Genomic DNA, 18,979 nt, shown 5'->3' on the forward strand with positions numbered 1-18,979 from the left:
GAAACCTGCAGACTTAAAGAGGCAGAATGCTACTACCGTCACAAAAAGGGCATGTTATAAAGCAATGCAGGGCAAAATCAAGACAGCCATTCAGACAGCAGGTCAAGTTGAATGAAGTGCATAATATAGATGAACCAGAAGCTGCTGATGGTGATATCTATTCCCGAGACAATCTCAGGGCCAGATAAATTGAATCAATCACCATCACCCTTCAAGTAAATGGAAAGTCTCAAGTCATGGGGGTGGACACAGGAGCATTGACCACAGTGGTGGGAGAACATATCTTTAAATATCCCAGAGAAGGGACACAGCCATTGAATTTGGAGCAAACCACAGCTCAGCTAAAAAGCTATACTGGGGAGGCAGTTCAGGTGAAAGGCATTCTACAGGCAACAGACAGCCCAGCTGCCAGTGATTGTTGTAACAGGTGAAGGACGTGGCCTTCTGGGCCGCGATTGGTTGAAAGAAATTAAACTCCTCTGGTCAGAAGTTTTTCAAGTCCGAACAAGAAGAAATCCTGAGTTGACAAGGGAATATGATGGTGTCTTTTGGAATGAGATAAGAACTGAAGGACCTTCATAGGATGCAAGGATCCCTCAGGTCAGAGTTCGTTCCACAGGAAAATCATGAAAAGAAGCGAAACAAATATAGTGCCACTCTGAACAAACTGAAGAAACAGTTGGCAGAAAAAACTCAACAATGTTCAATGTTCCAAGAGGAAGCCAAAAGATGCAATAAAGGAAACAGAAGAACTGAAGAATCAATTTATTGAGACAAAAGGGGCATCAGAAGGAAAAATCATGGAACTTTCCAAGATACGAATGGGTAGCTCAACCCCCGAACTGAACCAAGTTAAGATTTCACCAGAGAGAGATTTGGCCGACTGTGAAATCAAAATGAAGGATGAGACAAAATTCTGGGGCAAACACAAGAAGAAACAACAGAAATTAAATCTGAAAGGCCAATAGAATATGTCTCCAGAACCCTCTCTGCAGCAGAGAAAGGTTACTCACAAATTGGAAAAGAGGGTTTATTTGTCATACTTGGAGTAAAGAAGTTCCATCAATATTTGTAAGGTCAACATCTCACCATAGTGTCAGATCACAAGCCACTGTTGGGTTTATTTAATGAAGATAAAGCAACCCCACCAATAGCCTCTGTTAGAATTCAAAGATGGGCTTTAATTTTGTCGGCATATGAGTACACCTTTATGTGCCGTCCGGGTGTACATATAGCAAATGCAGATGCCCTCAGTCGTCTTCCTTTGTCAAGTAGCATTACACATGCTCCAGTACCACAAGATGTTGTACTTGAGTTGAATTTCCTGGACTCCTCACCAGTTTGAGTGAAGCAGATAAAGAATTGGACAAACCAGGACCCAATTTTATCAAAGTCTGAGACCAAGTATTGCAAGGATGGTCAAATGCACAAGCCTCTGAAGAATTAAAACCATTCTACGCCAATAAATCTGAACTGAGTTCAGATACCAGGATGGTATCTTGTATCTTGGGAGCAAGAGTCGTCATCCCTTCGCAAGGAAGAGAATTGACAGAGCTTCATAGTGCACATCCTGGTATTTCAAAAATGAAGATGTTCACATGAAGGTGACCAGGTATAGACAGTGATATAGAAAAAATGGTGAAACACTGTCTCCAGTGTCAGCAACAGCAGAAGTTTCCCGTTTCAGCTCCACTGCATCCGTGGGAGTGTCCTGGTCGTATCCTGGATTAGGCTACATATAGACTATGTAGGTCCATTTTTAGGTACCATGTTTTTAGTGATCATCGATGCATATTCTAATTGGATGGATGTGTATGAAGTGAGATCACCTACATCATGTGCAACTATTGAAAAGCTGCGCCAATGTTTTAATGTACATGGCCTACCAGAAGTTATTGGACAGAGTCGTCCCAGATTTGCAATAAGTGCGCTAGGGGGCAGATAAAACGACATTTTACCCCTGGCCGCGATGGCGGCTTTTCGCACCATATTGTCCCAAACCCACTGCATTATTTATGCATTCCCAGGAAACATGCCGTTTCCATGGTGGGCAGGCTCTCATTCACCCACCACGCAATCACCTAGCCGCTTCTGCACGCCGGGCGCTATATTTAAAGTCCAGCTGTGCGCACACATCTCACTGCTTCCAGCCCACAACTACTGCAGGGAAGATGTCCACGAAAGGCAAAAGGACTGCAACCCCCAGGTTTAATGACGCATCATTGGGATGCCATTTGGAGGCCACTGTGATGTCCTCTATCCCCGCTCTGGCTACAGGACGGGCAGCACCAATCCAGCATAGGAGGCAGTGGCAGCGGTGGTCAGCGCCAATGGCCTTCAAAAGAGGACAGCCACCCAGTGCCGCTACAGAATGAATGATCTCATCCATTCTGTCAAGGTAACTCATTTTTCTCATCACTCTCAACCCACACACTCACAAATCCATCACACATCCACACGGATCTCACACCTCATGGGAGAACACCACTAACTCTCACACACACCCTCACATCTCCATCAGACTCATATCCTCAGGAGCTAACATCCTCATCCCTGTCCATGTCTCTGCTCACCACACAAACATTCCACGCAGTGCCATGTGTCCTGCTCACACTCTCTCCATTTGTTCCCATGCAGGAGAAGCTGGCTCACATCAGCAGGGAGAGGTCCCAGACCGCGGGGTGGAATAGCCCACATTCGGCCCCTCACTCACTTTGAGGACCGTGTCATCGCACTGACTGGTGAGACCGTGGACCGTGCCTGCGGCGACAGTGAGGTTGGCGGTAAACATCCTCGTGAGGATCTTGCATCACATCATCCCTCCCTCAACACAACTGTGAGTGCTCTCTCTCCTGCTTTTGACTCTGCTGCCATGCACTAATGATCTCTACTTTGGTTCACAGGGAGCTCTGCCAAGGAACCAACACCCTCAACTAGCCAGTCCCTCAGCTCCATCCACGTCCTCATCTGCAACCAAGAGGACTCCTCCTCCATTGAAGAGCTGGAAATAAGCAACCTGGAAGACCCATCACCGCGCTTACCCACACCCTCCACCAGTGCAGAGACACACACCTCAGTGGAACCTAGATCTAGAACTGGCTTGGGTTCGCAATCTACTGGTCACCACATGGACACGTGTCCACAGCAGGAGGGGGCAGATTCGTGCGAGCTCCCCGGCACTCGGTGGACTGCTGCGGAGGAGGCATCTGTGAGGTCCGATTCAGATGATGAACCTCTGGGTTTGGCCTTCCAACTCATCCAGGAGAGTCAGCAGAAGGAGGGGAACATCACACAGAGCTGTTGAAAGCCCTCAACAGAGTGGCATGCGAATTGGAGGAGTGTGTTCACCTGCTCTCTGCTGCAGTGGTGCCCACATGTGCGCACATGAAGATCTCCATGGGGAGGATGGCAGACACCATGGAGACCCTAGTCCAGCAGAACACAGAGATGTGTGCAGGCTTGCACTCCACCGTGTAACCATGGGTGAGTTCCTGCATTGGCAGCGTGAGAGGGAACGGGGCACCTCGACGTCCCTCCATGTGCTTCTTCCCCTGAAGGAGTCAGGCTGGGGCGTTCAGCACCCGAGGGGAGGAGGAGCGACACTGAGCACCCCTGGGCCATCCACTGAGGAATCTTAGAGGCTGTCCTCTCCCTCTGAATCCTTTTTGCCTGTGACCTCTAGCACTATTGAACATCCTGTCACCCTTACTTTTCAGATAATAATCTAATTCTTTTTTGAATGCCTCGATTGATCCTGCACTCTCCAGCGATTAATGTACCAAGTAGGTCCTACCCCTCCGCTTTGCGCCACTCCAGTGGTACTGACCCTGACTGTAAATTTATGCTATAGATAGAAATTGTCATGAGAACAGTATAAGGAGGCAGCAGCAACCTAGCTTTTAAGATTGGAAATGGATAAACTGAAGTGGAACTTGGAGCAGAACTTCATTAGCCCCCTGGAATTATGTGAATCATAGAACTGTTACAGTGCAGGAGGAGGCCCATAATCTCTGCATCGATATTCTGAATGAGCAATTCACCTAATGCCATTCCCCGCTTTCTCTCCACAGCCCTGCACACCCTTACTTTTCAGATAATAATCTAATTCTTTTTTGAATGCCTCGATTGAACCTGCCTCTGTCACATTCTTAGGCAGTGCATTCCAGGTCTCAATCATTTGCTGAGTGAAAAAGATTTTCCTCATGTCATTTTTGCTTCTTTTGCCATTTATTTTAAATCTGTGCCCTCTTGATGTCGCTCCTTTCATGAGTGAGAACAGTTTCTCCCTGCCTACTCTGTCCAGGCATCTCACAATTTTGAATCAGCCGTGCACCCGCCGATCTGTCAATGGCCAGTTGAGGCCATTGACAAACTCATTAAAGTAATTAGTGGACCTGCCCGTCCAATCTTAAAGTTGGCGGGCAGGCAAGGAGCCCTAGTGGGCATTAGAAAAAGCATGAAACCTCATCCACGGGCGGGATAAGGTTTCATGTATGTTTTTAAAAATGTAATAAAAGTGTCTTTGAAAGTGATGGACATGTCCCAACTCATGTGACAGTGTCACATGAGGGGACATGTCAGGGAAATTTTTTTTTCTATTTTTAAGATTTTTTAGTGTGGAGCTGATCTCCCTGAGGCAGCACTTAGCCTCAGGGAGATGAGTGTGCTCTTTTGTGCTCATGCATGAAAGTGTGCGCTGTCGGCTCAGGGAATCTCCCCCACACCCACACAGGGAGCGCATAGCCTTAATTGGCCCGTTCACATAAAATGGCAGTGCACCCCCAATTGGGGGCGCCGATTGAAGGCGCGTCTCCACGTGCCCACTCCTAAACATCCCCCCCAACGGGGGGGAAAATTCTGCCCCAGGTTTTTTAAATGGGGCAAATGCCTCTGCCATCCCCCACCCCCAAATTGGAGGCACACCTCCTGTGTTGTACCTGAAAATAATTGGATTTCACCTTCAAGCTTTAGTAGATTTATCAGCTGTATAGCTACAACTTAAAGTACAAAACTTGCAAAACAACTTGTTTTAATTTGTTTCCTCATGCATTAGTGCCATTAGATTAACAATAACATGATTGACACTCCGACATGCTGACAGCACATTTAGTACGACAGGCTACTCCCCATTTAATGTAAAAATCCTAACTTGTTCAAGTCTGTAGTACTACAAGCCCAGTTCTGTTCGGTTCAATGACTTTGGCTCTGCTAAACAGAAGTTGGCAATTGTGTTCATGCCAGTTGGAGATTGCTGAGCTGTGCACATATTGTTCTGAAAGCGATGAGCACTTTTGACACTAGTGCGGAGGATTTGAGCTTTCTGGTACCTCTGTGTGCAAAGCACTCCACTTGAACTGTGGCATCTGCTGTTTCTACAATCAGATTTCAGACTTCAATAACGTAAGGCTGTCCACCTCTTGCTCATTTTCTGATCGCTCTGCATTTAATGGGGTGTGAAATGCTCCACTGCATGTCCCAGTACGCAGTCACTACTTGCTTGGTTGCAGTCCCCATGCAGTGGTCTTTCCTTACATGTCAGAAACTCCAGTAATGGGTTGCTAAGTTGCAATGCACTAAGAAGTAGGTATAAAAATGCTAGATTCCAAACACGATGAAAAAAAACAAGTTAGTGGCTGCTTTCCAATAATCTTCCTTGCTGCTAAAAATCGGTATCTTGATTAGGGTGTGGTTAAGTATGTGGATAGCCATCTATATTGTGAATCTTCTCTTATCTAGATGTGCTCTTGTCCCATTGGTGGACCATGGGTGTGAAAGTTCCTTTTGCAATTGCTTGGCATGCTGCTCCTAGTCACATTTGCCTACCTCTTCATTACCCCCATCCAGTTCAGTCCCTTTTTTAACCACTCAGTCACATTTGTAATGAGTCATGCCCCAATAAGGTGCCAGCATGCTCTTAATTGCAAAACCTGTCACAATTCCATCAGAATCCTGATTAAGGAATTTCAACCAAAGTTTCAGTTCCCAAATTACTCCAAATTCCCAACTTTATTATCCCTAGCTAAAGATCAGAAAATCTTGTTTCAGTTGTTAGTAAAAACCTCTCAAGTACAGCCACACACTGACTGCACATTTCTTCAGTTCTCTGTCCAAAGGCAGGTCCAACCCACAGCACGTAGGGCACGGAGATATGTCCTGAATCCATGCCAGCCAGAATGGGGATTGAACTCCAAGTTATTGGCACCAATCTAATCCACACCAACCATCTGAGCCAACCAGCCCCCCTAGACTGAGTTACTGTAGCAACATACATTGCTACATACATGTTGTAGCCTGGAGATATGGAAAGTGATGGTAGAGGCTCCAATGTTTTTCCATCACATGACTGACCAGGAATCTCTTTTGGTCTTACTGCCTGCTATTTGTATACATTGGAAGGATTTACAAGTTGATACTCAAACTGGCCACGTTGTGAACTCATCTTCCTTGGCCATCAAGTCCAGGAGTGGGACTTGAACCTGGCGCTTCTGGTTTAAAGGCAAGGACACTACCCACTGCGCCACAAGACCACCTCAACTAGACACTAATAGTCAGCAATCCACCCAAATTGCTTCCCATTTTGCTAATACATACTAATTGTATATGGTTCAAGTTCTATTTTGTGCCCAAGTGACATTTGAATACCAACATGCGATGGCCTCACCCATGCCTTTTTTTTACCTCTAGGCTTGACAATTCTAATACAACTCCTGGCCATCCTCTCATCTTATATTCTTCATAATCTTGAGGTCATCCAAAAGTCTGCTAGCTGTGTCCTAATTCGCACTAAGTCCTGATCACCCAATGTTCCTGTGCCCGCTGACCTACGTTGGCTCCTGGTTAGCAATGTCTCAATTCCAAAATTCTCATCCATATTTTCAAATCCCACCATAGCCTCACCCCTTCCTACATCTGTAATCTCCTGCAGCCCTACAACCCTCCGAGGTATCTACGCTCTTCCAATTCTCGCCTCTTGAGCATCCTCGATTTTAATTACTCCACCATTGGTGACTGTGCCTTCAGCTGCCAAGGTGCTAAGTTCTGTCGTTCCATTCATAAACCTCTCTAACCCTCACCCTCCTTTAAGGCACTCCTCAAATATTTGGCCAAGCTTTTGGTCATCTGCCCTAATATCTCCTCATGTGGCCTGGTATCTAATTTTGTTTGCTTTAATGCTTTGCGAAGAGCCTTTGGGACATTTTCTAATGCTCAAGACACTACCTTCTCAAATATTCGTGAGACATGGCCTATGGCTTCAAAGTTCATGTTGACCAGTTTTTTGTTACAATGCTCTTTGCATGCTTTTATATCCTGTAAAACATTTTTGGGGGTTTGCCATACAACTTGCATTAGGTTCTTTGATATTTGCATGTATTAATCAATTCCCAAGCTAAAATGTATGGCTCTGGATTGACCTACCGTCACCATTTGTGCAATGTGAGGCTTAGTTTATACTAGCATGGAGTCTCTTAGTGTGACAATATTGTAAAGACTTGAGTGTCTCACTGCCCATTCGTTTTGGGAAAGATGTCTGCTCCTCAATTTTACCTAATGGTGATTTGCCATGTCTATGAAACCACTGAACACTTCAACAGCCCTCAACATCTACATATAAACAAACATCTTGGGTCAGAGTGAGGATGGAAGTGATGGAATTTGGAAATAAGGGAAGAGAGACACAGCTACAGGCTAAGATAAGGTTTTAGGAGCTTTACGAAGGAAAGATAAAATGATTTGGGGACGGAGAAGATAGGGTGGTTGAAATATCAACTGCTGATACTGGAACAAAGAGGTCAAGGAGATAAGTAATCATCTGGAGTTGGAGGAATCGAAACTGGAGGGGATAAACTGTAATCAAAGTCAATAATGGATACTGGGGATAGGGCTGGTGTGCAAGAGGGTAAGCAGTAATCCAGATTCGGTAAAGGGGTCAAGTGTGGCTAGAGATGTATCTGATCACATTGGGTTTGCAGAAGACTTTTAAAATGAGAAGGAGAATCATGAAATAAACTCCTTAGGACACAGAAAGATGGAGAAACCCAGCAAGAATGAGGACAATGCTGTGCATTGTAAGAGAATTAACTCAGGCCACAAGTTCTCATTTAGTTGAATTGTGTTGATTTGGAGGCCCTGGTGAGATGAGCTTATTCAAAATCTGTAAAGACACAAGCAAGGACTTCAACCATTCATCGCAATCATTGAGTGAAAAATACATTTGTTGCTGTTGCTACATCTCCATTGTATTTGTTGCAGCTCAACATATGAAGAAATATTGGCTAGATTCCATACACACCTCTATGTCGATGAAGTTTTGCAATTGCACAATATAAGTTACTGGCCTACCAACCCAAATGCTTATCTAAATGACTTGCACCACCTTTGTAGGAAACTCCTTTCTTACTGAAATTTAAATTTGGTTCAGAAGGTCAGCATCTCACGTGATCACTGAATACCATTTAAATTAAGGCCTGGAATACCAGTTGTCTGAGCCCCTGGATTCAGAAGCATTGCAGGTGCAATTCATGGTGCCATCCCTACAAAGGTGGGTAAATGCATTTGAATGAATTACTTTACATTTGGTATTCTTGTGAATTGTTCTGATGAGTGCAAGGCAAAAAGCTTTGGCAAAAAAAAGTATCTTTTTTCAGCAATTACTTTAAAGTGGGGATAATTAGGAAGTTAGTTAACTAACTAAAGACAACACCAATCTATTCTCGGATTGATGAAGTCAGTTCTGTGTTGTTGGGTTTGTAACCGTGTTTTTTTTAGTAATTGCAGTTTGTAAAGATTACTAGTTCTGTAAATTAACCTTTTCCAGCTATGCATAATTGTAAGTCGATGGGAACAGGGATGAGAGTGTAGAGTGCAGGCTGTTCTACTGGTGAGAGAACAGTTTAAATTCACTGGCAATTTATTATTGCTGCAAACTGAATTGAACTGAGGAATACCTTTGACAAACAGGGAATGAGAGATATCTATGCCAGTTACATGAAAAACATAGAGTGCCAGAAGTGACTGAAGCCCTGTCCCATGGAGGGCAGGATGCCTACTGAAGGCAGGACCGAGTATGTTTCATGTTCCATCTGCGTGGTAGCTACTTTTGGCCTGGTCACTGCCGCTACCTTGGGAAGGCGATGGCATATCGGTATTGTGGATGGACTAGTAATCCAGAGACCCAGGGTAATGCTTTGGGGGCCTGGGTTTGAATTCCACCATAGCAGATGGCAGAATTTGAATTCAATAAAGATCTAGGATTAAAAGTCTAATGATGACCATGGAACCATTGTTGTAAAAACCCATCTGGTTCACTAATGCCCTTTAGGGAAGGGAATCTGTTGCCCTTACCTGGTCTGGCCTACACATGACTCCAGACCCACAGCAATGTGGTTGAATCTGAAATGCCTAGTAAGTCACTCAGTTGCAAAATGCTACAAAGTCACAAAAAAGGACCTACCCCACATGGACTGCAGTGATTCAAGAAGGCAACTCACCACCACCTCCTCAAGGGCAACTAGGGATGGGCAATAAATGTCATTTTATTCACATCCTGTGAGTAAAAAGAAGATAACATCATACACATAAGCCATTATTTAGTATATATCAGTGAATGAGGTACATCTAAGGATCCTAAAGATACCCTTCTGTAGCTTGAAGCTGTACTGTCATTCTCTGGGTTAAATTTAACTCAGCATGATTATTGAACAAAGCTATTAAAAAGCAATCACAGGTCTTCCTCTTACTGTTAGCACAGCTTACAGTTTTGAAATATGTTATCTTAACAGGGACAAAGAGACCTCATTAAGGACCGTAGGGTGATATTAGAGTTGGGACACCAGAGTTTTAAGGAGAACTAGTGAGACAGACTGGGTTAATAGAGGTTTAAAATAATGCATGATTTTTACAGTATTAATAGGGAAAGATAATTTCTTCTAGGGTTTCACTGGCAAGGGGAGCAGAATTTAATGCCCTCCCCCGTGTCGAGTTTGGTGGTAGGGGCATTTATTCAGGTGGGAGGGTGGCGGGTGGGAGGGTGGCGGGTGGGGATCCCACCATCTTCCCACCTCTGCTCTTATTTAAGTGGGTATTGGGAAGGCCCGGGGATAGCCTTCCCCTCCTGCCGCCAATTAAGGCCCTTAAGAGGACGATTAATGTGCAGTTAAAGGCCTTATCCTGCCACTGCTGATATTAACCCAGCGGAGAACGGTGGGGGATCACCATGTGGGGAGCACGACAAGCAAACTTGTGTGGGGTTGCTAGTGGGTTGCCAGGGGAGGAGCCCCTCATTCAAAGGAATTCAGTGCCTGATCTAGCATTGGGAAGGGGGGGGTTCCCGGTCTGAGCCGCCCCCATGCCCTTCCTGCCGATTTCCCTCCCCCGTGACCCCCCCCACGATCCTCATCCTGCCATCAGTCACCTGTGTCCTGGTATCCAGTGACAATACTAGGCCTTGCGTGGATGTGGTACCAGCAGCAGCCAATGCCTCCCTGGTGGCTGCGCTGTTCAATAGAGCTTCCGGCCTCTGATTGGCCGGCAGCTTTCGGCGGGCAAGATGTCGGCCACTGGGGTCCTCGATCCCGGGGAAAGCCTGCCACGGTCCAATAAGTGCCTGGGGGCACTGAATGCAGCAAGCATTCCCTAAAAGTTGCAATGCAGGGCTCCTGACAGCACTCCAGGCTGTGGGCAAGAACCCCATGGCCTCTATTAAAGACCCTCCCCCGGGTTAGCAATTTAAAATTGACACAAGGGGAAGGGAGAAGTTTGGAGTAATTTATTTCCATGCAGAGAGTTGTCAAAGCATGGAATGTTTCATATATATGAAAGTTCTGAAGAAGAGTCATATTGGACTCAAAACATTAACTCTGGTTGGAATCATCCACTCCCATTGGCTGCGGGCATCATGTCGGGCGGGGGAGGCGAATTCAACGGCAGGTGCACAAATCGGTTTCACACGGGTGTGAAATCACAGTGGGGTCATCCAATGGTGTCTACCATGGCGGCCCGCGAATCCCATTGGAGGCCGGCATGAATTCTATTTCATCATCCGTACCAGCTCATGGTGAAGTTTGTGAAGTTCTATAGCAGGCCCAAAGCATGAACAGAGACCATGAAAGATGGTGCGAGCCCATGGTGAAATCCTTGAAGGCCTGAAGCCTCAGCGAGGTTGAAGCTGCTGCGTGGAGGCGTCCCACTGATGGATGCAAAGTAAGGCCTGACTGGAATCATTCCCCCACGCCCAATTTACCGTTATGCCAGTGGGAAAACACATCAGCCCAGAACATGCCTGGACAAGCGTGACGTGCAGAAGCCAGGACTTACCTTTAGGGCCATGTTCAGAACATGGACATCCGAGGAGCAGAAGACGCTGGACCCTGGAGGAACACGTGCATTGCATGCTGGGTGGACCCTCATGGACATGGCTCCGCCACAAAGCAGCTCTCGGAAGGTGGGACGCCTCCACGCAGCAGCTTCAACCTCGTTGAGGCTTCAGGCCTTCAAGGATTTCACCATGGGCTCGCACCATCTTCCATGGTCTCTGTTCATGCTTCGGGCCTGCTATAGAACTTCACTAACTTGACCATGAGCTGGTACGGATGACGAATGAGTGGGGGAGGGAGAGGAAAGTCTAGGTGTGAGTGGGAGAGGAAAGTGTACCGAGGGGGCGGGGGTTGGGGGGTGGTGAGTTTGTAAGGGGAAGACAAAGGTATTGGGGGAGGTGTGAGGTTCAAATGCGAGGGGTGAAGGTGTCAGGGGGTGAGGTTGGAAAGTGGTAATGAAGGTGTCGGGGGAGTGAGGTTGGGAGGGTGGGGTGAAGATGTTGGGGGGGGTAGTTTGGGAGGGGGAAGGAGGGAGTACGGGGGGGGGGGAGGGAGTACAAGGGGAGAAGGGTGTAACGGGGCAGAATGCTGCAAGTGGGGAGTTAAGTTTAAGGTGGGGAGAAAGGTGTAAAGGAGGGAGTCAAAGGGAGGAAGGTGCCCAAGGGGAGGAGGGAGATCAGAGGGGGAAAGGTGTCCAGGAGGAGGGTGTTCAGAGTGGGGAGACTCTTCCCCAGCAGTCCTCCGAGTGCCAGGGAGCTCGGCTGAACCCACCTCCTGCAGCTGCGGACACGTGTCTGTGCGGTGACCACCAGATTGTGAACCCGAGCCTGCTCCAGATCTAGGTCCCACCGAGGTGTGTATCACTGTGCTGGTGGAGCGTGATGGGTCTTCCAGGCTGCTTATTTCCAGCTCTCCAATGGAGGAGGTGTCCACTTGGCTGGAGGTGAGGACCTGGATGGAACTGAGGGACTGGCTGGCTGAGGGTGTCAGTCGCTTGGCAGAGCTCCCTGTGAACCAAAGTAGAGATCATTAGTGCATGGCAGCAGAATCAAAAGCAGGAGAAAGAGCACTCAGGTGTGTTTAGAAAGGGATAATCTGGTGCAGGATCCTCACGTGGCTGTTTGCCGCCGACTTCACCATCGCTGCAGACACGGTCCACATCCTCACCAGTCAGCGTGATGGCACACTGCTCAATGTGAGTGAGGAGCCTAATGTGGGCCACTCCACCCCCAGTCTGGGACCTCTCCTGGCTGTTGTGTGCCAGCTTCTCCTGCATGTAAACAGATAGAGAGAGTGTGAGCAGGACACATGGTACTGCGTGGAATGTCAGTGTGGTGAGTGGAGCCATGGACGGGTTGAGGATACAAGCTCCAGAGGATATGAGCCTGATGGAGATGTGAGGGTGTGTGGGAGAGTTAGTGGTGTGAGATCCCTGTGGATGTGTGATGGATTTGTGAGTGTGTGAGTTGAGAACGATGAGGAGGTTGACTTACTCTGGTGGAATGGATGAGAGCGTTCGTCCTCTTCCTGATCGGGATGGCTGACCTCATCTGTGCTCCATTGGTGCTGACTACCGCTGTCACCGCCTCCCAGGCCGGATTGGTGACTCTGGTGGACCTCCTGTGACCAGAGCTGTTGTAGAGGACATCGCGGTCCCCTTCCACTGCGTCCAGCAGGCACCCCAGGGAGGTGTCGCTAAATTTGGGGGCTGCCGTCACCTTTGCTTTCGGGGCCACCTGTCACCTGGAGCAGTCCTGGTCTGTAGACATGAAATAAGCTGCGCTCTGATGCACTTTAAATATGGCGCCTGGGATTGCAGCGCCCCCTAGCCCCAGGCCTGATCGTCCGCAATGCCAGTGGGAAAACACGCCAACCCAGAACACGCCTGGACCAAAGTGGCATGCAAAAGTTGGGACTTACCTGAAGAAGGCTTTGGGCAGCTCACAGAGACTTGTGGAAAAGATGGAAGCTGCCAGCTACCGCACCTTGGAGCGTCACGTGCAACGCAGGGTGGGCGGAGCTTCAACCACTTGGATTGTCTCAGCGAAGCGGCTTCCAGAAGGTGGGAATTCTCCATGTAGCAACTTCACCCAGGCTTCAGGCCTTCTTCCAGGGACTTCACCATGGGATCCAATTGTCCCAGCTGCAAATGGAAGGCAGCAGAAGGTTCTGTTGGCCGTGAGGGTCTGTTATGGGGTGGGGGGGTGGTGGGGTGGTGCGAGTGTAAAAAGAAGGGTAAGAGAGGAAGGAAGCGGGAGGGTTCAGGCCTAAAGGAGGGCATGGGCGGTTGGGGGTGCTGGGGAAAGGGTATTACAGGGGTGTTGCAAGGCGGCAGATGGAACGGAGCAGGAGTGGGGGGTGGGGGGTGCTGTTCGTCTGAGGAGGTATGGGGGGTTTGTCAAGGTGTGAAGGGGCATGGGAGGGTGTCGAGGTGTGAAGGGGTATGGGGGGGTGTCGAGGTGTGAAGGGGTATGGGGAGATGTCAAGGTGTGAAGGGATATGGGGGGATGTCGAGGTGTGAAGGGGTATGGGGGGGTGTCGAGGTGTGAAGGAGTATGGGGAGATGTCGAGGTGTGAAGGTGTATGGGGGGGGTGTCGAGGTGTGAAGGGGTATGGGGGGGTGTCGAGGTGTGAAGGGGTATGGGGGGGTGTCGAGGTGTGAAGGGGTATGGGGGGATGTCAAGATGTAAAAGGGCACAGGGGGGTTGTCAAGGTGTAAAGGGGCATAGGGGTGTGTTGAGGTATAAAGGGGTGTATCGAGGTGAGAAGGGGCATGGGGGGTTGTAAATGTGTGAAGGGGGATGGGGGGGTTGTAAAGGTGTGAAGGGACATTGGGGGTATTGAGGTGTACAGGGGCATGGGGGGGTTGTAAAGGTGTGAAGGGGCATTGGGGGTGTTGAGGTGTGAAGGGGTATGGGGGGGTGTCGAGGTGTGAAGGGGTAGGGGGATGTCAAGGTGTGAAGGGGTATGGGGGGATGTCGAGGTGTGAAGGGGTAGGGGGATGTCAAGGTGTGAAGGGGTATGGGGGGATGTCGAGGTGTGAAGGAGTATGGGGAGATGTCGAGGTGTGAAGGGGTATGGGGGGGTGTCGAGGTGTGAAGGGGTATGGGGGTGTGTCGAGGTGTGAAGGGGTATGGGGGGGTGTTGAGGTGTGAAGGGGTATGGGGGGGTGTCAAGGTGTAAAAGGGCACAGGGGAGTTGTCAAGGTGTAAAGGGGCATGGGGGTGTGTTGAGGTGTAAAGGGGTGTATCGAGGTGTGAAGGGGCATGGGGGGTTGTAAATGTGTGAAGGGGGATGGGGGGATTGTAAAGGTGTGAAGGGACATTGGTGGTATTGAGGTGTGAAGAGTTTCACAGGGAGGGGTCGGTGGAGTCGATTGTGGACTGCTAGAGAGTGAGCTCAGGGTAGCCATGGTATGAGGGAATGGTGAGGGTCACAGGGGCAGTGGGAGCCAGTGGAGTGGAATGCTGAGAATGTGATGATGTTGTATGAAGGGGCGCCGAGGGTCGTTGGCGGGGGCATGGAGATACACACGGTCTCGGGGTGTGGGCAGGAGGAGTGCGGGCAAGTTGGTGGTTACAGGGGTGGGATTCTTGGGGAGGAAGGGTACTTGGACATTGATTTGAACGTTGTTGAAGAAGGGAAAGCATTGAAGGGTAATGGTGGGGAGGTCGAAAGTTATGTCAGGGGGGTCAATGGTAATGGGGATAGGGTGTGGGTGACTGGGGGAGGGTACATGGTGTCAGAGTGCAAGAAAAATGTAACTACCACCATTGCTGGTCTGGTCAAAACTATGCAGAGGCTGGTGGTGGAGATCTCGAGATGCTGCATGGGAGTTGAGTCAGTGGGTGAGCAGAAATGCAGGTCGTCTCAGCCAGACAGCCGAATGGAAACGCCACCATGGACAGTGTTGACAATACTAGGGCCCTGGGATACGTGAGGCTTTGAAGGATAAAGGCTCAGCATGTGCGGGAGAGGGCTTGCAAGAGCATTCCCATGACTCCCTGCCTCATTTGGTCAGGCGTCTGCAGGCAGAGAAGCGGGGGTGGGGGAAGGGCAATCAGTAAGCCTTAAGGACCACACTGAAACAAGACAGCAGACATGATTGCAGTTAAAGTGATTATATTCACTGACATTTAATTGTTCACTCGTGCAACCAGTTGGGATTTCATATTTCTTGATTTTCCTTGGCCTGCAGCAGGGGTGGAGGCAGCCTGCTCACTAGTTGGCCCTCTCGCTTTGGATGACCTTGGCGGCTGGCCTCTGGAGAGCCTGAAGGGCACCAGCATCCTTTGGCTGTCCTGCTATGGGCCAGCTGCTCCCGCTGCAGTGACGGAGGACAAGGTTGAAGGGGTCACAGGCTAAAGGGGCACGTAAGGGCCGGACAACCTCTGAGATTCCTCAGTGGATGTCCCAGAGGTATCCAGCAGCCGCTCCTGCTTCCTTAGGGCGTCCGAAAGCCCTGGCCTGACTCCTTGAGGGGAAGGGGCACCTGGAGATAGCTCCAGGTGCCCCGTCCCTCTCTCGTATGCCAACTGCAGAAGCTCCCCCGTGGCTACGGCAGTGGAGTGCAGGTCTGCGCTCATTTCCAGAAGAATCTGCTGGACCAGGACCTCCATGGAGTCTGCCAACCTCCCTACTGAGACCTCGATGCATGCATAGGTCAGCACCACTTCATCAGCAAGCAGGCAGCCGGATTCCTCTGACTCGTGAGCCACCCTGTTGAGGGCCTCAAACATCTCTGCCTGATGTTCCCCCGCTTCTTGCTGACTCTCCACCATCAGTTGGAAGGGCTATTCCAGAGGCCCGTCATTCAACTGAGACCTTGCAGATGCCTCTTTCCCAAAGTCCTCTGAATGCCAGTGAGCTCAGCTGATCCTGTCTCCTCCTGCTGTGGAAATATGTCCGTGCGGTGACCACCAGAGTGACCGCTCCTAAGCTAGAGCTCATACCCACCGAGGTGTGTGTCTCTGGGCTGGTGGAGGGTGCAAGTGGCTGTAGTGATGCCTCCAGAGGCGCACATCTCTCTTCTTGTGTCCTCTCCTCGCTCCTCTCTGGGCTTGGGCTTCCGCTGAGGCCTGACAGGGATTCTTCCACCTCAGGCCTCAGCCTCTTTCTAGTGGCACCTGTAAGTGAAAGAGGAGAGAGCGAGTGACTGCATGAGCTGCCTCCGACATGGAGGCACCTTTGGCCTCGTGGTTTCTATTCTTTTCATGGATCCTTACTGGGCAGAGGTCTAAATCCAGTCTCCCCATCACCAATGGCCCAGTCCCGCCCCACACCTGCCAGCTGGGCTGCCCTCTTCTCAAACTCTGTTAGGACCTTCAGATGCGGATGACCCTTCCAATCTTCTCACATTCTCATTGGTTGTGGCTTAACTTATCCTGCTGAAAGACAACAGAGAAATGGGTTTGAGGGGAATTGTATGTTGCATCCATTTGTACATAGCAATTTCACATTCATTTCTCATGCTTCCATTCCTAGAGATAACCCACTGGATTTTGTGGCATGGTATTAATGTACAGCATGTTGTCCAGAGTGATGTGGGACAGCTCCCTCCAGAGCGCAGAGCCCATCCACGTGCGAGGATAAGGCTCAGAGAGGCATCTGATTTGTGGAGGTTGCTGGTGCCCTCTGTGCCAGAGCTCCTATCTCCCGCCCCCACCCTCCCCACCTCCTTGCCCGTCCATAGAGCATTAATCTCTCTGTGTGGAAGGGTGAAGGAGTCACACTGGTCACTCCACCACGGAATGGATGGACTGCAGTGGGGTTAGGAGGCACGGCCTTATGTTGTTGCCACTGAAGCCTATGCCTCCTGACATATTGGTTTCATTCTGGTTTGTATGAGCAACTGAAGCTTCACTAACCCTGGCAGAGCGGATGGGGTCATCCATCCTCTTCTGGCACTGGATGGCTGACCTGCTCTGGACAGCCTGGGCGTGGACAGTGTCAGCAACCTGCGCCCATGCAGGGTTGATTTCCCTGCTTAGCCCCCTCCTCCCATCAGTCGTGTAAAGAATGCTCCTCCTGACTGCCACCTGGTCAAAGATATAGGGATTTATCATTAAACTTAGGTGCCGGAGCTCCCTCTCCCCTTCCTGCCAGCTCTATAGGAGTTGACAGTAACTTGGATGTCCGGGCGCCTTTTAAAAATGGCCCCCGATATGACAGGGCACACGTCATTCAGCCCGCCCCACCGCACAAGATGTCGGGAAGTTCCTGATTGCATAATTAATGAAGCTGGGGCCATAAGATACAGAGGGATTTCCCATCGACCTCTGCAGCGGGAAACAGTCCCCATCCCCGGTCCTGCCTGGGATGGGAGAATTTCCCGGATGGGAGAATTCAGTCCCAGCAATTTCACTAGCACTGATGTCAGACTAACAGGTTTGTAGTTCCTCATTTTCTCTCTCCTTCCAATCTGCAGGAACCATTCCAGAATCTATAGAATTTTGGAAGATGTCCACCAATGTATCCACTATTTCTACAGCCACCTCTTTCAACACTCTCTCAGGTCCAGGGGATTTATCAATTTTCAGTCCCATTATTTTCTCCAGTACTATTTTTTTACTAATATTAATTTCTTTCAGATTCTCAATCTCGCTAGCCCCTTGGTTCCCTAATATTTCTAAGAGATTTTTGTATCTTTCTCCATGAAGACAGGCACAAAGGGCAGAATTTTCCATGCCCAATGGCATCGGCCATGTTTGCGTGAGCGGACAATATGGCATCGTGAAACCAGTTTGCAATTACCTGCTCTGCCCATCAATGGTGGGCCATGTTTGGGATTAAAGGGTGACAAGTCCCCAAGACCTGATGGCCTACATCCCAGGGTCTTAAAGGAAGTGGCAGCGGAGATAGTGGATGCATTGGCTATAATACTCCAAAATTCCCTGGATTCGGGAAAGGTTCCAGTGGATTGGAAAAGTGCTAATATAACGCCCTTATTCAAAAAGGGGGGGAGGCAGAAAGTAGGAAACTATAGACCAGTTAGTTTAATGTCTGTCGTTGGGAAATTGTTGGAATCCATTATTAAGGAAGTAGTAATGGGGCATTTGGAAAGTCAAAATGCAATCCATCAGAGTCAGCATGGTTTTATGAAGAGTAAATCGTGTTTGACTAATTTGTTAGAGTTCTTTGAAGATGTGACAAGCAAAGTGGATAATGGGGATCCTGTAGATGTAGTATATCTTGGACTTCCAGAAGGCCTTTGATAAGGTGCCGCACAAAAGATTAATACACAAGATAAGATCACAAGGAGGTAGGGGTAATATATTAGCTTGGATAGAGGATTGGCTAACCAACAGAAAGCAGAGAGTCGGGATAAATGGGTCTTTTTCTGGATGGCAAACTGTAAATAGTGGCGTGCCACAGGGTTCAGTCCTTGGGCCCCAACTGTTTACAATCTATATTAATGACTTGGATTGAAGGGATAGAAGGTACTATAGCTAAATTTGCAGATGACACCAAAATAGGTGGGAAAGTAAGTTGCAATGAAGAAATAAGAAATTTACAAATGGATATGGACAGGTTAGGTGAATGGGCCAAAATTTGGCAGTTGGAGTTTAACGTGGATAAGTGTGAGGTTATCCATTTTGGTCGGAAGAATAAAAAGGTGACTTGTTATTTAAATGAAGAGAAACTTCAGAATGCTTCAGTGCAGAGGG

The 18,979-nt window shown here is 48.8% G+C and overlaps 1 protein-coding gene across 1 annotated transcript in view; it reads left to right on the forward strand.

The window, feature by feature from the left end:
- The first annotated feature begins 8,422 nt into the window (after positions 1 to 8,422).
- Positions 8,423 to 18,979, forward strand: part of LOC144684587 (myeloperoxidase-like) — a 71,388-nt gene continuing 60,831 nt past the window's right edge. The window contains exon 1 of the mRNA XM_078548555.1: positions 8,423 to 8,539. Within this exon, the coding sequence (XP_078404681.1) occupies positions 8,520 to 8,539 (20 nt within the window). The 5' untranslated portion in view covers positions 8,423 to 8,519. The remainder of the gene's footprint in view (positions 8,540 to 18,979) is intronic.

The sequence above is a fragment of the Cetorhinus maximus genome, chromosome 9, assembly GCF_964194155.1.
Source record: "Cetorhinus maximus chromosome 9, sCetMax3.hap1.1, whole genome shotgun sequence".
Taxonomy (NCBI): domain Eukaryota; kingdom Metazoa; phylum Chordata; class Chondrichthyes; order Lamniformes; family Cetorhinidae; genus Cetorhinus; species Cetorhinus maximus.